Source organism: Terrapene carolina, unplaced genomic scaffold (assembly GCF_002925995.2).
Source record: "Terrapene carolina triunguis isolate 2854851 unplaced genomic scaffold, T_m_triunguis-2.0 Scaffold42, whole genome shotgun sequence".
In the NCBI taxonomy this organism is placed as follows: domain Eukaryota; kingdom Metazoa; phylum Chordata; order Testudines; family Emydidae; genus Terrapene; species Terrapene triunguis.
Window position 1 is genome coordinate 4354028 of NW_020664393.1, and position 21129 is coordinate 4375156.

A 21129-nucleotide genomic window follows, 5' to 3' on the forward strand; every position below is an offset into this window, starting at 1 on the left:
TTATTTCTAATTTCAATGTATCTGGCTTTAAGCTTCTGGCCATTGGTTTTTGTAATGCCTTTCTCTGCTGGATTAAAGAACCCTTTAATACCTGGTAGTTTCTTTCCATGGAGGTACTCCTACCCTTCATTCAAGTCACCTCTCATTCTTCTTTTAGATAAGTTAAATAGACTGGGCTCTTTAAATCTCTCACTGTAAGGGCTTGTCTACGTAAGGAAAAGCCCAGAATCTACAACTGCTGAATAGCTATTCTGCACTAACTCCCATGTAGACACCCTTTGTTAGTGCAGAATAAGAGCCTCCACGTGGAGAATTTAGTGCTGAATAGTTATTGTGCTTTAAATTCAGACCCTAGCTATTTCACACTAATTTCCCTTTGAATTCCCCATGTATACTTATACTTTAGCTACAGTGCTAATGTGACATGGGTTATGCAGGATGCGTCCTAATTTAGCAGCTGTCCTAAAAAGCCATTATTTCACACATTTCAAAGCTAGGACATTGCCAATCATAAACACTTTCCAATAATATGGGCATACAGGCACTTATAGGAACAGCATATAGCCAGTGAAAGTGGATATATTTCAAGTCTGTTTTCTCAGTTATAAAACATCATGAGACACTTTTAAAATATGTGGATAATAATTACAATAGTGAAGACATTACAGGTGGGAACTAGGAGACTCATAAAAAAGAATCTTACATTGCAGAAGGGAACAGGCTACTTAGTCATTTCCTCCAACGACAGTTAGTCCACCTTGAAAGCTATGGAGCAAAGTTAGCGGGAGTGAGACTGGTTGGGCTTGGGGTTGTTTGAGGAGGGGAGAGAGCCTGGACAACTATGAAAAGCAGAGTTCAAAAGTTTGAAGTAACGGCCAAGTAAGCATCTGAACTTGAAATTTGCCACTTCTAAATGAAACCCTTTATAGATAGAATTATTTCTGTTTGCCATATCCTCCATCCCAAAATGTACTATAAGCTATTCTGTTACAGTATTTTATCAATGAAATAAGAACCATTGTCATGGGTAGATGTGTTCATCTCTCAATCTTCACCATAGCATAGGAAAAGGAGAGTGGAAGATAGAACCAGGCTGACAGGGAAAGTAATATAATTTGGTTCATGGATCAGGATATTGCCATTCACCAAATCAGGGAACATTATGTGCTTTCTCTGCAGAAACGTATGGAATCAAGTCCAGGCTGCAACGTTTTCAGTTTCTGTAGACCAGAGTTGGAATATAGCAAGAGTTGGTTACTAGAAAATCAAATATGGGTAAAATTAATGTAGTAAAATAAAAAAACTTGGCTATATTAAGCCAGCATGTCACCTTGTTACACTATTTTGCTGAGCTTCTAAAACCTTATATGCATTGCTACCCTTCTAGTTTGGAGGGAATTGTGCTTTTGGTCCTGGGGGCATAGAGGAGCAGAATGAACACTGTCCATGCTTTAGCTTCAGTAGCTCAAGAGCAGTGAAATATCCCTTCTCCTGACCTTTAGGGATAGGGAAAGGGAAGAACCTATTGTGGTAGACTTTTACTTCCTTTTTTATTATTTCGGGGTGTTTTACAACTTCTGTATTGTAAATATTATAAATATTAATTAAAACTTTTGTTTTAATGCTGTATTTTATATGAGGTCCCTGAAGCTGTAAAGGTGGAGAAGCAATATATTTTATATTTGAAAGACTTTTTAAAATCTCATTTGAACATTTAGTGCTCAACCCTGCAAACATTCACTTCCAAGGATAGTGGTTACTATTGTGGGTCTGGTCTCTTTGTTTTCAACTGGGGTTAAATGGTGTACTAAGGTTATATCTACACTACCACGGCTACAGCTGCTGCAGCACCACAGCATAGATGCTCTCTACATCGATGGAAAGGCTTTTCCGCAATCTCTCTGAGAGGTGGTAGAATCCTTCCATCAATCTAGCCGTGTTTATACCAGGGGTTAGGTTGACATAGTAATATAGTTAGGTCAATCTAACTTTTAAGTATTGACCAGGCCTAACTGTTTACAGGATTGGATCCATACGGTAGATAAGGGCAGGAATATCTTATTTTTATCAAAAAGATGAGACCCAAACTATACATGATTGATTTAATTCAAATAATCCGGGAGATACACTGGTGTCTATAGGGACACTTGTACTGAAGGAGCTTCTATACTTTAATCTTGTTTTGCATTTATACTTTTTAGTTATTTTCCTAAATAAAGGTTGGGTCTCCTTTGTTGGCAACCATTAAAACATGTTGATTTGCAACTAAATATAGCCTTTACACTAAATTTTGTGTTGTTGGGTTTTTTTTGTTTTGCTAATAAGGTGGATATAATATATATCTATATATATTTATTTAAGCAGTTATATAGCTTAACTCATGTTTACTTAGATTCTCAATTTTTACATTTCATATCTTTTTATTATCAGTTTTGTACATAATTTGTCAAGTTTTGTTTGGATAGAAATTAAAATTCAATTAAAAATGCACAAAACAGCATTTTAATTTTTATCTTTAGTTAGCGTTGGATACAGAAGATAAAAAGTTTATCAAAATAAGTTTTGCATTGAAAACAAACTTCATTTTTAAACAAAGGAAGTAGTATTCGTAGTTCGTTAATTGAACTGATTGTTTCTGGTCACCACGTCCTTCAGGATTTTAGAACTCGTAGATTTCATCCTCTCCCACCTGTTTTTTTTAATATATTGGAAGAGGAAAACAAACTTTCCTGCTTTTTTTTTTCATCACCCAGCTGGTTTTTCAACTTTGAATGAATTAGTCATTGAGATGAACTAGTAGAATAAACTGAAATAAAAAAATATTCTTTCTGCACCTGCAGAAGTGGCTACTGATTTTAAAAGCTGGTTTAGCGCTTCAGTAAACCATGATGTTCCAGGTGGTTAGCCAGTGATTTCTGCCAGTTCAGTGATTTGACTTTCTTTGAAAGTTGGCAGCAAACATGTATTGCTTAATTTAAAAAAAATTAATTTAAATTATTTTAATAGATTATTGTAAGTTTAGACCTTAATGTAGGTTGTCATAATTTCAGATTTACTTATGTTTGTTTTTAAAAAATAAGCCCATATTTAATTTAAATTAGAAAATCCGATTTAAATTTAAAAAATCTGATTTTTAAAAAATAGTTGATTTTTATCGACTCTGCCTAGCAGTAAGGGCAATTAAGCAGTTTCAGTAGTATCTGCCAAGGACATGTTTTAGAGCAGGTTACATAAAGCTAAGGAACAGAGGGTCCTGTTGCTTTTTACAGATTCAGACTAACACGGCTACCCCTCTGATACATAAAGCTAAGGATTAGTGTAGAGAAAATCCTGACCCACTTGGATTGCAATTCATGATGCCTTTTCTAGCCGTATAAATCTGTGATTCTATAAAAAATAAAAGTGACAGATTTTCTATAATTTAATAAGTCTCTTAAGGATATTTTTGATAATACCCTAAAGACAGTTGAAGGGAATCCAACAAGAGGCATAACAGGCTAAACTCAGGAATTATTAACTGCACATATTAAATAATGTAATGACTGAAAAGCAACATAGTTAAAGTACTTTCATGTTGCCCAGTAATCCATTTCTTGAGTAAATGAAACATTAACCCGAAATGCTGAGTTTACAGCCTGTGTGTCTTTAAAAAAAAAAAAAAAAGTTGTTATAGAAAAAATTCCACTTGTTGCTGTGGCAACTTTTGTGAAGCCACGAGAACAGAGAAATGTAATTTCTCTGTTTATCTATATCACAAAGACCCAGGATACTTGAATCCATCCCCACCTGTAAACTGCCTCACTCACAGCCTAGCTCATAAGGGAATAGACTTCCAAAGTTTAATGTGCCATATCTGAGGAGGTTTTCCAGGTCATCTTTGCCACCAAAAGGAGATCACTGATTGCATATTTTATTTTTAGTGGAAGAAGTTAAACGCCTCATGTAAGACTCAATGATTAAGTCTTTTCACTTGACCCACATAGAAATTATATAAATACCAGGCTGCCCATGCTGCAGAAGGAGATAAAATCTTAAGAACAAAAGATGTTGTTTTCATGCGAATACCCCTAATAATAAAATCAAAGCAAGACAACACTTGAGAATGTGACCTAAATGTGTATAAAAGTAATGGGATGAAATATTGAAAGGGGAAATTTAAGATGACCATCAGGAAAATGTCTGATGATAAGATGTTGACTTGTGGAATGGTATTTCTCAAAGGAAGTGGAGAAATTTGGGAGACTGAAAACTAACTGGAGAAAATAATACAAAGGGTACTATAAAGAAAAATTAAAAATTATTTTTCTGGTGGTGCCTAATTCAGCTGCCAGTATTTTTTTTCCCCGTCCTCAAGCCCATTGCTTGACTATTGTACATTTTTAGGGTACTTAGCATAATGTAAGTTTGTTGTAGTACAGAAAACTCTAGGACTGCTGTTAGTGGAGTTAGCTAGATCACATATAATCTATAGATTTATTTAACATAACTGAAGTTGCTATTCTGGTAGATTTTGTTTTGAATACCATGTTAACATGACAGAACACAAAACCTTTTTGTATCAAATTAATGTTACTAGAATTTGCTTTCATTGAGATGATCAGTCTGTTGTACTGTTCATTAATGCACTTGCTATTAAGCTACTGTAGAGTACACTGTTGTAAAATGGTTCCAATGGGCATTACTGAGCATGTATCAGAGTCTATTTAATTGGTTGAGAAAGCTACAGTCTGTCTTCTTTCTTAGCTAAAATTTGGATCTTGCGCTCTTCATTTTATCTAGTCTGCATTGTTTGCCCAGTCACACAAGCTGTTATAATTTTTCCTTATCAGTATATATTTGATTGCCTTATAGGAATTGCGTGAGAGTATCTGATAGAGCTATTATTTCAATCTATCCTTTTTGGAGCATTATGTTCTGTTTTAGATAATCTTCAGGACATTCAAGTGATTAAGTTGTCAGCAGAGACTGGGAGGGCTTCTGCTGTAACTCTGAATGTATTGCTATACTGTGTTAGATTGCCAGAGTCCAACTTCAGATAGAATTTACAATACTGTTTGTTTGATTTGGTTTGTAACCTCAAATGTGGTGATCCAGTTATTCCATTTCCCGTGTGTTAATTTATTGCATGTTTTAAATTATTGTAATGAATTTTCATGTGAGTTACTGTGTCTTTACTGTGTAAAATAGAAATCAGGCTGATGGAATATGGTCAATTCACATAAATTATCTTCTCTCTTTCCTAGATATATGGGCAATTGGGTGTATATTTGCTGAGCTATTGACTTCAGAACCTATTTTTCACTGTCGTCAGGAAGACATCAAAACGAGCAATCCTTTTCATCATGATCAGCTAGACCGCATTTTTAGTGTAATGGGATTCCCAGCAGGTAATTTACTTTCATTAAAAGGTCAGGCATAAACCCTTTGAGTTGGATTTTGTTTTAAAGGAAATTACTAGCTCTATAGCTTTATAAAAGCTGGCAGTATGATGGATGTGAAGTCTCTGCCCAAGAAAGTGGTGGGACTTGTGGAATAAGAATACAGAACAACTAACATAAAATGTCAGACAAATATTACAGTTTATGTACATCATTATTATTTAACCTGCACTTTAAACTGTCCGATTGCTTTATCTTTTCTAAGATAAAGACTGGGAAGATATAAGGAAGATGCCAGAATATCCCACACTTCAAAAAGACTTTAGGAGAACAACGTAAGTGATTATACCACAGACAGTGGTTAAAAACTGCTTGTAATAGATACACAGAAGTCAGCACTAGAGATTACCTTCAATTATCTTCTGTCTTGTTTAGACTTTGGAAGAGTATTATTTGGATTTTAAAAGAATGCTAGTGTCCATCTTTTAATGCTGGCAAGAGTTTTTGCTGAGTAAGTCAGATCATCCATTGCACTGGTAGACAAGGAAGGGAAATAGTAAAGGGAGCAGCATAGTCCAGGACAAGGTACAGGTCTGGGATTCAGGAGATTTAAGTACTATTTCCAGCTCTGCCCTGGATTTTCTGAGTGACCTTTGGCAAACCACTTGATGCCTCTGTGCATCAGTTTCCCTCTTTGTAAAATAATCATAGTTACCCACAGAGATCTAGAGATTAAAAGCAAGACATAAATTCTATGTCTGATTATTCTTAATGGGAATATTTGAGCTCAGGAAATGCGAAGACTTCACATGGCTCATGCTTCTGTTGGGAAAAGGGACAGGCTTGTTTCTCTGCCAGCTGAAGGGAATAGTTGCAACAGCTTCTCAAATGGCTAATGATGATGCAGTGGCTACACTGTTGGAGCTATTGTGTCTGTCTGACAAAGTAGCTTCCACTAGGCTAGGGCAGCTCTGCCCTCCCGACAACATTTGCTATGGCTGTGTGCTACTATCAAGACCTCAGCCATATATCAAAGCTGTACGTTCCATTGTAATAAAGTACAAACAATTTAAAAAATACTAACACTGAAAGCTAGGACAAACGTTCACACTTCACAAATATAGTGTATGGCAATGTAGGACATTATATATTCTAACAAATTAAATACAAAATGTGTCCTTTTGGACTAGTATGCATTTTCTTTATTGCTTGGTGCAGTGCCATAATCCTACAGTATATTATTTTTGAAATGTGTTTACAATTTTTCAGATATGCCAATAGTAGCCTCATAAAATACATGGAGAAACACAAAGTCAAGCCTGACAGTAAAGTTTTCCTTTTGGTATGTACATCATTGTGCTCTTAGGGATTATTTTACTTTGAAATATAATTGTAATATTAAAACAGTTCTGTCTCTGCTTACCGGAGGATGAGAAGTATGAATTTTAAAAATATAAATGATAGCTACAGCCAGGGCTTTTAATATTTTAACAAATTTGCCATTGTCAGCTTCTGCATTTCACCCCAGAATTGGCTGCCTTTCTGATACGGGCAAAGTAATCCCTCTGTATTGTTACATCATATGTCAGTTTGTGAATTATATATGTATCAGTGGGAGAGAGGGGGCGGGGGAGGGAATCACCTTTCCTTCTGAAGGATGAATGCTTTCTTTAGTTCTTTGCTATTTAACATACCTATAATATAGAAAGGTCCATCAGACCCCTAGCTTATAAACCTTGCAAATACACTCCAAAGCCCATCTCTTGTGTTGGGCCTTTACCTGCGAGGGGCTGAGCAAATTGCCTGCATAATGTTCACATCCGCGAGCAAGAGATACCAGACATAGAATCTTTGTCTCTCATATGGGAGCAGAGTGCTACCCGTGTACTACTAGTGTAGCTCATCTGCAAAGAGGACAGGCCATGGGTGTATGCACAATAGTAGCATAAAGATCACCTTTGCACTCTGATCTGGATGCAGCCTTTGTGTGGGACCAGTCCTCTCAGGCTGCTCTTGCATACGTTGTCTACAAAGAGTACCAAAGGGCATGGCAAAAGGAGGTCTTGATCTCACCTACTTTCCTCTATGCCTCTTTCCCTGCTCTGCCAGCAGCAGGGAGTGACATAATAACTCCTATTCCATCTGTGTGCCCGCAGCGAATCACCCTTATATTGGGCTGATCCGTCACGGACAGTTACACTTAATTTAGAGCCACTTTATTTGAGTAGCTCAAGGTGGCACATAGAGCACTGAAGAATCTAGCCCAGTTAACTTTATTTTTCATACCAACAAAACTTCATAGTCATAATATTTTTGATGTATGTGCATCATAGAACTAGACGTGTTGCTGAGCATGAAATGCTTATTTTGCTTTTCTGAATGAGCCATTTGTAGTTTACCAGATCGTGATGTAAGTGGGGCATACAAGCCATTAGTTTGAAAAATAATGGTTTCATAAGTTGTTTACTACTTCCAATGTTACACTACACAGCTTCAAAAACTTCTTACCATGGATCCTACGAAGAGAATTACCTCAGAGCAGGCTTTGCAGGATCCCTATTTCCAGGAGGATCCATTGCCTACGTCAGAGTATGTGTCTCACTTTTTCTGTGTTCTTTACAATGATGCTTTTTTTTTTTTTTTTTTTTGCTAACTATTAATGTGCAGTATATGGTGACCATTTAAAAATGAAGAAATGTGCTTGTAACAAGAACATATTTCTCACCACCTTGAGTCCACCTCTGAGCTTTCTAGGGGCACCAGTGGTGTAAATCAACCAGTGATAGGCAGGGCAACAACTTTATACTTGCTGCACTCAATAAAAGTGGGTAAATGGTGGGGGGAAAGAAGTGATGGTTCTTAGAAAACTATTCTGAAGTATTTATATCAAACTCTTGTAGATATGCCCCTCTTAGACATACATCATTCAGCCAAGCTGTACATAATGTACTTAGTTCTGAACAATTACTTATAAATCAGCCCCTCTTATCTTAGTCTACAGTCTCCCTTAGGCAGAGACCTTGAATTATGCCAGTGGAGGTGGTGTGACATGGACAGATACAGCTGCTGTTATGATAAGAATACCAAAAATACTTTATCATATGGCCTCAATCTAGTGTCTTATCATTAATTATAGACTGAGCTGGCAGCAGCATCTGATGTAGTTAAGGTTGCTGAACCACTTTCCATTGTAATTTTACCAAACTTGAACCGTTTGGGCTGAAATTTTCAATGCTGGGTAGGGATTGCCTCAGGCTGGTTTTTGTTTTGGTTTTTTATTGACGTTTCACTTAAAATGGTTTAGCTGTTTCTGAGAATGAGGTTAAGGAAAAATATGATGACTTGTCACGATAGAATGTTTTTTCAGTGTTCTAGGAAATTACATCAGAAATACTTCATTAAAAGAACATTTTGGTTACAAAGTCAAGCACTCAAAAATTAGGAAATACCAGACTTCAGGTTGCCCATGCAAGCTTAATTCAGCTCCCTTGTGCATATGTGTTATGATACAGACTTTAATTACATGATAACATGCTGCTTTTCCACAGGACACCTGCCTCATTCAGTGTACAGGATGGATCTGCGCAGGGCTGAACCAGTGTTCTGTAGTGAATGAGGCTGTCTGTAAAACCCTTGCCTCATTTGTTGCAGAAGTTGGAAGGTGTGTAGTGAAGGAGATTGCAGGAAGAGAAAGGATGGTTTCATGGTTTAGGCAGTTGAATGATATCCTAGAGAATTGGATTCTGTTCTTGACTCTGCCATGAAATTCCTATGTGGTGCTGGGCAAGTCACTTAAACCAAACTTTTCACAATTGTCCACTAATGGTTTGTTCCTCATTTTATGGGTTCCCAGCTTGAGAACCTATGTTCTGCTTTGTGAATGTGCTGAGTACTCACAACTGCATCTAATGTCAATGAGAGGTGTGATTTGAACATATAAACTGCTATCCACATGCCAATGGATCTCAAGCTGAGCAAATTTAGTGGACACTTGATAGTTTTGGCCTTAATCTCTCTGTGCCTTAGTTCCCCAGCTATAAAATGTGGATGGTAATGCTTCCCTACCCACAGGGGTGTTATAAATGTTATGCATTAGTGTTTGTGAAGTACTCTTATGCCACAATGATGAGCAGCATGGAAAAGCTCATGAGGAAATTAATAATTCTGTATTCCATGCAGGAGTTGGATGGTGTGCAGTAAATAAGGCGAAAGGCCACCCACTCTATGAAGAGGATAAAAAGAAATATGAATATCTACCCATTTGAAGAGTCCTATCCATCCCATGTATTTAGTGAGGCAGGGATGCTGTGGTAAAAATAGCATGTGATCAAGTAATTAATAACTGTATGCAGGGGCATGGTCACCTTTATTCTTGAATTTCCTAACATTTGAGTGCTTGTCTTTGCAAACTGACTATTCTTTTAACATAGTGTTTTTTGTATACAATTATTTAATTGTGCCAACAGGGTGCTAGGAGCTTTTCAGCCAGAAAGGCAATAAAAACCCTGTCCAGGAAACTTTATTATCTGAATAGAAAATTCACAGATGCAGCATGGGATTATTTTTTATTTATTTATTTTGTTATTATTTTATGTATTATTATGGTAGCACCTAGGAACTCCAGTCATGGACTAGAACCCCATTGTGCCAGGCACTTTATAAATGTATAAAAAAGAGATTCCCTCCCCTGAAGAGCTTACAATGCAACAAAAGTCTGTGAGCGATCAAGCAATGACATTTATCATGAGTCTTGTTAGTCCTATGATATTTGTTTGGATTTCAAAAAAATATTTACTCTTTTGTTAATTATTTGAGGGGAGTTCTAGGGATTATAGGATGCTGTCATGGTTACAGAACAAGCTGCACATTTAGACTCCTTTCAATCCTTCTCAAGTGAATGCCTCTCTGGGTGGAACTAGGGGGTCCTACAACCCATTGACAGGATCTCTGGACTGCAGGTTCCCTGTTTACCAACTGTGATAATGCAACAGGCCTAACTATATTTTGCATCTGTATGCCCTTTTCCTCTGGGAGCCTGTTACCGGGATCCAATTAAAGTGACTCAAAAACACCTCCTTCAAAGCAAAGTCTTGTTAATTCACTCAAAGGTGAATAAAAAGCAGAGCAAAGGGTTAAAACAAAGAGGCCTGTTGCCTGGGCCTTACATTTTACTCTTTCCTTTCAAGGTTTAGGTAAGTTCCATTTACCCCAAGTACCGGTTCCCCGGGCTTGGGAAAGAGAGAGAGAGTCCCTGCAACGTTCTCTTTGTCTGTCAATCAGATATCCACCTCCAGCAGCTGCTGCCCACTCAAACCCCCATCTTCCCTAGGCTGGGGCCTTTATTGGATGAGTGTCCCCACTGATCCTAGACTCTGGCCTGGTCCTTGCTAGCCTTGTTGGAGTCAGGCAGGTGGGCATTTCAAAGTAATAGCTCCCTCATTGTTCCCTTAACAACCTTGGGTATTCTCTCTGAAGGTACTTTATCTGTGGTACTGTTTGTTTTCTGTGTATTTCCCCGCAACAGCTTTCTTTGATTTCACTCCATGCAGCCAGACAAGCTAATATCAAGCAGGTAAACTGAGGAATATGTGATATTCATAAAATATAATACTGATATCCCCCTCACTCTCCACAGCCTCCTAGAAGAACAGAATGCTTAAAATGGAATTTATGGAGGAGGCATGATAGACAGGGAATGGATTCCAGATGTAGGAGCCCTCATGGAAGAAAGCACAGGTCTAGTCTAGACTAGGAAAAAAGAATTTAAAAAAAAAATCAAGTTAGCCATTATGATTTGAAATGCCACTTAGCAATTATCGTAGACCCAGGTTAGCACTTTCAAAATCATGTTAAGCTGATTGTATTGCAACACAGGTTACCCCCAAAAGGTTCAACAGCAAGAATTGCTGAAACTAAAATTGGTACAAAATATTATCTACTAGTAGGTCTTTGTTCTTTCATACTGGTCTACTTCTGCCTAGGTCACAACACCTGGCAACATGATTTTAAAGGTATTAAACTGTGTGTACACTAGATACTAAATAGTATTTCAAATCATATTAGTTGACTCAATCTAAAAACTTCTTTTTTATTTCCTTCTAAACAAGGCCCCTGAGACTAATTGATTCCAGTTCTCCAGAGATGAATTAGCTAGTACATTTAGGGCATGATACAAAAGCCGTTGAAGTCAATGGAAAGATCCCATGACATTAATGGGCATTGGATCAGGCCCTCAATCCACTGTGCCATCCATACTTCCAATTAAGTGCTATAGAGTTTCTGGTTGATTCACACAGCAAAGTGAACAAATGCAGTGTCAGGACAGCAAATAATTGTGCTGTCATTTGTGCTCACTCAGTTCTGCTATAATTCTAGAGGAAGGCAGCTTGCCAACAGCAAATATAGCAAAAGTTAAAATCAGTGTACATCTACCAGTAGTTATATATCTGTTGGGTGTTTATAGGGTGTCACTTAGTAATTTGGAGTCAAGGCATAACAAACATTAAAAGAAAAAGCCCTGAAATATATATGACATTAAATAAATTAATTTCAGAAGCATGTATGTTTAGTATGTCTCTGATTTGCTGTTTGATATATTTCAGTGTGTTTGCTGGCTGCCAGATTCCTTATCCAAAACGAGAATTCCTCAATGAGGATGAACCCGAAGAAAAAGGAGATAAGGTATAATAAAAGGCACTTTTTTTCAAAATGTAACAAAAAAGTTGTGATGCCACAAAGGGAAACTAAAAGAACATGGGCTCTTACCCAGGAATGTGTTTTGAAGGCAAGACTGTCCCAAAACTTTTCACAGTACATTAGAAAGTTTCACATTCATGCATAGTAAATTATAGTGAATAAGATTGTTTGTATTTTTCCTAAACTTAAAAATTTACAGCTAGTCAGACACTGTTAGTAATACATGGCTAACAGAAGAAAGAGAAAGAGGCCTCATGCTGTAATTAACTTGTCCTGGCGTCTGCATGGGACAGGGCCTGTTATTGAGCCAAGAGGAACCCTCTGGTTATGCATGTCCTCTGGTTCAGACAGTCTGTACAACATGGGAGCCCAGTTTGATTTAAAGCTGTGCCTATCAGTGATACATTTGAAAGAGTAAATTCTACTTTCTGAGCTGATATTGTAGATTAGTATTTCTTTTACATGTGACAGTGTCAGAGCAGGGGGAAATGTTAATCTACTAAATCCTCAGGATTTTGTTCCCCGGGTCTTTTTTTGAGACTAGGAATTTACAAAACCTAAATTAAAATAGCCGTGGAGTCATGATACTGATGTAATTGAAATTCCGAGATTTAGCAATGCTTTTTAAACTTTCGGTTACCGAACAATAAGGAACAACATGAGTTCAAATGAGTTTGGCTTTTGTTAAGTTGATTTTACTCATTTGTGAGTGTTAAAGTATATATTTGCATTTCATTTTCTTGGGAAATTTTATTTAGTTAAACAAAAATGACACGCACAGTATAAATATTCAAAGCAGCTATTATGATCTGTTGTGTAAATAGCCTTTGTGTCTCGTGGGGACTGTCACATATTTATGCGTGCTATAAATAAAGATTTTGCAGCATATCTAGTTAATTTAGAAAAAAATGACATTTAAAACTATGTATTACTCATTGAATCTGTTTCCACAACAAGAAAAGTTTGTTAAAGGTAACCAGTGAAGGGTGTTTTTAAAAAATGGATTTGTACCATGTTTTGCTGCTTTATGATGTATAAAAAAGACTTAGAATATTTAAAAAAAAAAACATATTAACATCAGGAATGTCAAGTTTGGTCTTTCCTGGTTTTGCTGGAAGGCTTACAGGGGGTCTCTGAGATGGTTATCTGGAGCTCTTACACTTTAACGGAAGGGTAAATCTTTAATAAAAACATCCTTTCTCCAAAATTTTCATTAGTCAGCAAAGTTAAATAAGTATTCACAAAAACAAAACCCAGTGATTTTTTCCTAAGTAAACCTCCCCTTGTTTCAGACACATGGCTAGATTTTTTTTCTAACTAAAACAGTAGAACGAATGAGGGTGGCAGTGCAGGGGAATGTGCTGCTGTCCTTACACCTTTACTATATAACAAGTTTCATCCCATTGAGTTATGCAGTTCCTGAATGTCAGATTTACTTTTCTAGTAGAGTGCAGGCACAACGTAATTGTGTTGTCACAAATGCTGCAATAATCAGAGCAGTGACAAAGATCCCTTCCGTGGGAAGATACTCAGCTTAATGGGTGAAAACAGCAAAACCCTTTATTGCAGTGATGGACATGAAGGAACAATGATTCTGCAATAGCTGTCACATAAAATACGGTCTTGAAATAGTTTACTAAATGTCTTGAAAAAGTAATACATGCTTACTAAAGCTTGTTGTTTGCCACAGTAATTTATATTAACAGTAAAAATACTTTGCACTTCAGTGGCACCTTCTGCCCAAGAATCAAAACAACTTTCCAAACAAGTAATAAAGCTTCACAGCAACCCTGTGAGGCAGATCTGGTCCTGGAAATAGAATAAAAGACAAATTCCCAGTCACTGGTTGCCAATATTCATCATTTAAAAAAAGGGTTAAACCAATTCCCAGTCACTGGTTGCCAATATTCATCATTTAAAAAAAGGGTTAAACCACTTAACGACCTCTAACAGTTCACAACCATTTCAAAACACTGGAAACCACTGCACCAGTGCCTGCCAGCTCAGACCTGCAGTGGCAGCAGTGCCTGAAAGCCTGTGGGGGCGAGGTGCATCTGCCTTGTCTCCAGCACTGCTTCCCAGACTCAGGCAGGTCTATGCTAGAAACTTGCTGGTATAGTAATGTCAGTTACTGGTGTGATTTCTTTATTTTTATGACATTTCTATATGGCCAAAGCCTTAGTGTGGACATAGTTATACTAGCAAGTAAGTGCTTTTGCCTGTTGTCATGGGGTGAACTATAACAGTGCTTTCTCCCTGTCTCTCTGTGGGCATTCATCTCACCTTAGAGTGGACCTCCAAGCTACAACATGTTTAGTCAACCATGCTGTCATTGCTACAGAGCGAACTGTGCCTTAGATCCCTTTGCAGTCCCTCTTGAGTGCACCCCTCAACTGACAGGTTTCACTGCCTTACCTCTCTTTGGGTGTAACCACACAGGTCTACCATTCTTAGACTGGATCCTGTGGTGGCAGGATCCTCCTATTTTCATGTTAACACAGTAGACTTGTATGTACTTGGCACCTGCAAGAAACTTTCCTCCAGGAGCCTGTGACCAGCAACTTATTAATGTGACTCAAAACAGCTCCTTCCAAACAAAAGTATTGTTGATTCACCCAAAGATACACTGTGATCAGATAAATGGGTGAAAACAACAAAAACGTACATGTGTCTGGCCTTACCTAGACTTATTCCTTTCCATGCAAGTTTAGGAGGGTTCCACTCAACCTAGGTAACCTCACCTCTGCAGACTGTGCCGCTGAATTCAAAATGTGTCACCTCTAGTAGCAGTTCCCACAACCCCTTCCCTTCTCCACGGGTTGCTTTGAACTATTTATTGTCCTTTTGATATCTAGGCTCTGGCTTTCGCAAAACAGCGCGTCGCTTTTAGCCGGCATCTGGGAAGAGCATCTTCCCAATTTAATCGCCCAGCTATTGTCCCTCTGAACTTGTTTACCCAGACAGAGCTTATCTCTGACCATTGTTTTGGTCCCTGCTTGCTCTTCCTTACAACCCCTTCTAAATTCAACTCCATGTAGTCAGACAGAATAATATCAGACAGGCAAACTGAGGTACATATAATTTTCATAACAAAATAACACAGTTATAGCCCTCATTCTCCACATTGATATAACTTACGTCATTCAGATAACTGTTAAAAATGGTAATGGCAGAAACACTCTTTTGCTAGTATAAACTGCCATCTACACTAGGGGAGTTGCCACTATAGCTATACTGGCAAACTTTTCTAGTGTAGACTAGGCCTCATCCTCTTTCAAAAGCAAAAGGAACAGTAGCTGCACTACACAGATTTCTCAAACCAGCTAGGTAATCTCCATGCCTCACCTGTCCAAAGCCAGAAAAAACATGGACTCCATGATCCGTGCCCCCGTGAAACAAATCATTAGCCCCAGTTGAGAGAGTTCTCTCTGTTTTTCATGCAGCCCAGGTTTCAACTTGGCAGCTGTGGGGATTCATAGTGAAAATGGTTCAGCTCAGACCCAAGCACCCATATGTAAAAATCACAAAATGTCAAATAATTAATTGAAAAAAATGACAATCTAATCACTATGATACAAATGGGGTCTTAAATATGACAGTTCATTTGGATCTTTAATAATGGTTTGATCTACCTCTGTGAGATAAATAACTTCTTTTTTTTTTAAAGTTAAACTTCATTAAATTAAAAAAAAAAAAAAAGCGTAACAAGTTAACTTGTTGATCTCCCCTGAAATAGAAACTGGGTGTGACTTGTATGATGCACACAGGAAGTAGGATATATTTTTGGCTTTAGCAGATAGGAAAGGGAGACATAAGCCCTCCATGTAGATGCAAGACAGTATGAGCCTTTGTGCAGTCCTAAATAAATACATTCTTATGAATTTCATCTGGAGTGTAACTTGTGACATTGTCGTGATGAATGGCAATCGATGCACACTTTAGTTTGAGGACGCTAAATAGCTTGTGATTAGTGACTCTGCCAAGAAGTTTGTGCTGAAGGCAATTGGTTGCTATGACTTATGGGAAGCGAATTATTTAAGTTTTCCATAAAGGTTGACCACATTTAAGCTCTGATAAATTGTTGTCTGGTTAAGCAGACCCCTCACCCCCAAGACCCTGGAAGAACTGAAATGAGTTCAGAATTTTATAAAGTTTTAAAGTGTTAACCAAAAAGTGCTCAAATATTTTGAGCAACATTTTAGAGTTTTTATTTATTGGCTGGTGAAACTCAGACTGCAATAAAGATGTGTTTTTGTTTCTCTAAAGAGAAAGTTTTATATCTTATATGAACAACAAATAAAAATGGTCACTGTTGTAATCCCCTTGGCTGCATGGATGCTCGGCAATAAGAACCTTTTACAATGCCAGATGGTTCTGTTTCTTTACAGCTGGATATCTGTGGAACTCTTGCTTATCACGCTCCACCCTCCATTCTTTCAAGACCTTAGGTCTCTGCTGCCAGGCCACCAGAGCCTCCTTTGCTCTCCAGCTCCTATACTCTGCATCCATATGTTCTGCCCTTTTTCTCTTTGCTTTCTGGCTCCTTCCCCTTTCTTTTATTTGCTACCAGGCACTAGTGTCTCTTTCAATTATCTCACGTCTCTCTCTCCCTCCCTTCTTTCAGCTACCTTTTCCCCTCATTCTCTGCCACCACATCCTTCCTTCAGCCCCAGAAAACACTGGCCTGCAACCCTATCTCCAGGCAGTCTGCTCTAACAAACTCTCTTCCTCTTGCTACCACCAAGACTCTCTGACCCTGTGTCTAGGGCACCATGCTTGGCCTGTTCCCAGCATCTCTCTCATTGCAAGGTGGTTAAAGCATAGCACTGTAACTCAGGAGTTGGAATATCTATTCCCAGCTCTGCTACAGATTTACTATGTGACCTTGGACAACTCATTTCATCTCTCTGTGCTTCAATTGACTCATCTGTAAAATGGAGATAATGCCACCTGCCTCACAGGATTGCTGTGAAGCTTCATTAATGTTTGGAAAGTTGTTTTGATTCTTGGGTGGAAGGTGCCATTGAAGTGCAAAGTATTATTACTTTATTTGCTATTGCTCACCACTGCTATCTGGCTGCCTTGCTGCAGCTTATTTGCACTCATTCGTGATGTGACCACCACCATTTTCTTGATAGTTCCTTCCATCCGTCTCATTATTAAGCTGAGCTGGATTGGCTGGCTAGGGATAGGAGGTACTAGATTGTCATTCAAGTTGCTTTTTTTCCCCAGTGCACCTTATTTTTAAAAATGAACCACAATTTTATTCTATTCTGAAATTTCAAACCCACAAAGTTTAAGTAACTTTGAAATTCATCCCTCCCTCCTCAGTTCACAAATATCTACCTGGAGCAAATAACAGCGTATTGAGGACAGATATTTCACTCACTTTGGTGCTCTTCACTACAGTCCAGCTGTGCTTTGTCCTGTGGCTAGTTCTCACCCACGTTGTGGTTTAGGGGTTCTGAAGAGTTTGTGACACCAAATGTAAATAAATAATTCAGGGGAAAAGTGACCATCCCCAGCTGTGCTTTCTCTTAGAATCAACAGCCACAGAATCAACATCCGCAACAAACAGCACCTCAGCAGCAACCGCAAGCAGCACCTCAGCAACAGCAAAACAGTGCCCAGACAAATGGGACTGCAGGAGGCGGTGGCGCAGGAGGAGGCGGCACTGGGGCAGGACTTCAGCACAGCCAGGACTCCAGCCTCAATCAGGTGCCTCCAAATAAGAAACCACGCATAGGGCCTTCAGGCACTAACTCAGGCGGGCCTGTCATGCCTTCAGATTATCAGGTACAGACTCTGATTGTTACTACTTTAGTTAATGTTAGGGGCAAGGTGTATTCCACGGTAGCATTTTATAGTGAAATATTTCCACAGAATAAATGTACTTTAAGTGAAGTTCATTATAATGGGATTGTGCTTGCTCTAATTATGAGTAGAACTGTGGACTTTAGTTCTACTTCAGTTTAAAAAACATTTCACTGTATCAAAATTCATTGTAGATGGATTTCACTTTTTGGTATTTATATAGATTTCAATAACGTTTCCTTTGTTCTCAGAATTTCAATATCATTCTAAAACATGTGCATAACTTTAGGAATGTGAGTAACCCCACTGAAGTCAGTGGGACTGTTTTCACATGCTGAAGTGTTTTGCTGGATTGGGTCCAGAGTAGTCAGCACTTTGGAGGATTGATCCCATGTGAGAAGCAGGCCCTAGAAAAATATGCTGCGTCAACAGCACAGGTTCTTTGATTTAATTCCTGCCACTTTCTGTTCCATGTGATAATAATAGATGGGATAATTCTTATTCTGTTGTTTGACTTAATACCTTGATAACTGTTCTTTTAATCTTAAAGATCAACAATTTCTGTGACGCTATAACATAGATCTATAAGTGAGTCAGTATGCCTCATGCTTAAGCAAGACACTCTAATAATGGTGATTCCCATTTTATCTCTAAAATGTTTCCTGTGAGTGAATTCAAAAGTGAATCTTCAAATGAAACATTTGAGGGGTTATTTGCAATAAACTGGTCTGTTGTTTTCCACTATAGCAACATTAGAATATATTAAATGAAAACAATATTTCTGTATTCTTTTTGAAGCTGCACATTTATCTTGGTTTATTAGAATTAAAATATTTTTTCCACTGAATAAGTGACATATATGAAATAATTCAAAGCATTGTATGAACCAAACTTACAAATACTTGGGGACATCATGAACATTTCAGACAAGATTAATTGAGCATCACCAGATAAATATTTTTCATTTTAAAAAAAATACACCTGAAAACAAAGCTTTGTTTCTTATCAAAAAGATCATTGAAAATATGTCAGAATGAGAAGAGACTGGATATCACTTTTCAGAGTAGCAGCTGTGTTAGTCTGTATCAGCAAAAACAACGAGGAGTCCTTGTGGCACCTTAGAGACTAACAAATGTATTTGGGCATAAGCTTTTGTGTGCAGTATATTTATACCTACCTGCTGTATTTTCCACTCCATGCATCTGAGGAAGTGGGTTATAGCCCATGAAAGCTTATGCCCAAATAAATTTGTTAGTCTCTCAGGTGCCACAAGGACTCCTCGTTGTTGTTTTTTGGATATCGCTTGAAGTTATGTTTTTTGCAAGGATTCTAAATGCTATTGCTGGATACTTTTAGTAAGGACATCATCTTGATAAAAAGCAACAGAGAGTCCAGTGGCACCTTTAAGACTAACAGATGTATTGAAGCATAAGCTTTCGTGGGTGAATGCCTCTTTTAAACCTTTCTTTTTACTCTAGAGCTGCTTTGACTTCCTAACCCATCAAGCCCCCTCCCCAGATAATTGATTTCTGAATGCTAGACATCCTCCTTCCATTTCTAGTTTTCTTTCTTTATTGCAAATGATTTTAAAGGTGGTGATGGCAATTTAGGAGTAGCAACAACTCAGTCAAATTTCTTTCTTGAAAAGTTCCAGAGTGGATTGAGATCTCGGAAAGTCCCTATTTATGGCTGGCTTGTTTCTGTCCATATTTTGAGGATTTTTGTGCTGCCTTTGATGTTATTGACCATGGGATCCTTCAGGATGTCTTGGAGTTCTAGGCAAGCCTTCCCATTACAGGATTTTCTTAATTTTAGTCTTACCTTTTTGGAAAATTAAATGTAGCTCTTGTGATTCTTTTCTGCACAGCCTGTAGCCATTTGTTTTAGTGATCCCTCCACGCCAGGCTTTATTTTGACCCCTATGCTGTTAATTATTTGTATGTTCCCATTAAATCAGCTGTTAAACAGTATAATCTGATTATCCATTTTTATATTTGTATCTGGCTAGCTGTAGCTCTTTCTCTCTCTTTCTTAGTTCTAGCTGACTGTTTGTCTTATATCCAGAATGGAATGTCTGCAATTTGTCCAAATCTGGAGTCAAAACAGAAATTCTCTTTTGTGGGACTAAAGTAAGCATAGCCACGTTAAATGCATTCTTTTAGTTTTATGGCATTAATCTTACTCCATTAGATATAATTCAAAATTAGAAGGACAAATATTTTGCTTTTGGGCTCACTTATCTTCTGAATTTAAATCTGTGGGGAACAATCATTTATATTATTTAATCACAGCCATCCTTCATCACAGCCATCCTGCAGAAAAGGACCTGGAGGTTACAGTGGATGAGAAGCTGGATATGAGTCGACAGTGTGCCCTTGTTGCCAAGAAGGCTAATGGCATTTTAGGCTGCATAAGTAGGGGCATTGCCAGCAGATCGAGGGACATGATCATTCCCCTCTATTCTGCATTGGTGAGGCCTCATCTGGAGTACTGTGTCCAGTTTTGGGCCCCACACTTCAAGAAGGATGTGGACGAATTGTAAAGAGTCCAGCGGAGGGCAACAAAAATTATTAGAAGGCTGGAGCACGACTTATGAGGAGAGGCTGAGGGAACTGGGATTGTTTAGTCTGCAGAAGAGAAGAATGAGGGGGGATTTGATAGCTGCTTTCAACTACCTGAAAGGGGTTTCCAAAGAGGATGGATCTAGACTGTTCTCAGTGGTACCAGATGACAGAACAAGGAGTAATGGTCTCTAGTTGCAGTGGGGGAGGTTTAGGTTGGATATTAGGAAAAACTTTTTCACTAGGAGGGTGGTGAAGCACCGGAATTACCTAGGGAGGTGGTGGAATCTCCTTCCTTGGAGGTTTTTAAGGTCAGGCTTGACAAAGCCCTGGCTGGGATGAGTTAGCTGGGGATTGGTCCTGCTTTGAGCAGGGGGCTGGACTAGATGACCTCCTGAGGTCCCTTCCAACCCTGATATTCTATGATTTTATGATTTCTAAGAATGACAACTGTAATTCTTGGTTTGCTTGTTTTTTGTCTAACTTTCTGACCCTTTTCATTTTTTCATTTATTCATCTTTTTAGTGGAGTCTAGATTAATGTTTATCGAAGCTGTCAAGTATCAGGGGGTAGCCGTGTTAGTCTGTATCTACAAAAACAACAAGGAGTCTGGTGGCACCTTAAAGACTAACAGATTTATTTGGGCATAAGCTTTCGTGGGTAAAAACCTCACTTCTTCA

At 38.2% G+C, this 21129-nt stretch overlaps 1 protein-coding gene across 1 annotated transcript in view; it reads left to right on the plus strand.

Moving 5' to 3' along the window:
• CDK19 (cyclin dependent kinase 19) overlaps positions 1-21129 on the plus strand; it is a 212649-nt gene that overhangs the window by 186411 nt on the left and 5109 nt on the right. The window contains exons 7-12 of the mRNA XM_026653668.2: positions 5244-5387; positions 5644-5713; positions 6648-6720; positions 7870-7967; positions 11981-12059; positions 17616-17870. Coding sequence (XP_026509453.1) covers positions 5244-5387; positions 5644-5713; positions 6648-6720; positions 7870-7967; positions 11981-12059; positions 17616-17870 — 719 coding nt within the window. The remainder of the gene's footprint in view (positions 1-5243; positions 5388-5643; positions 5714-6647; positions 6721-7869; positions 7968-11980; positions 12060-17615; positions 17871-21129) is intronic.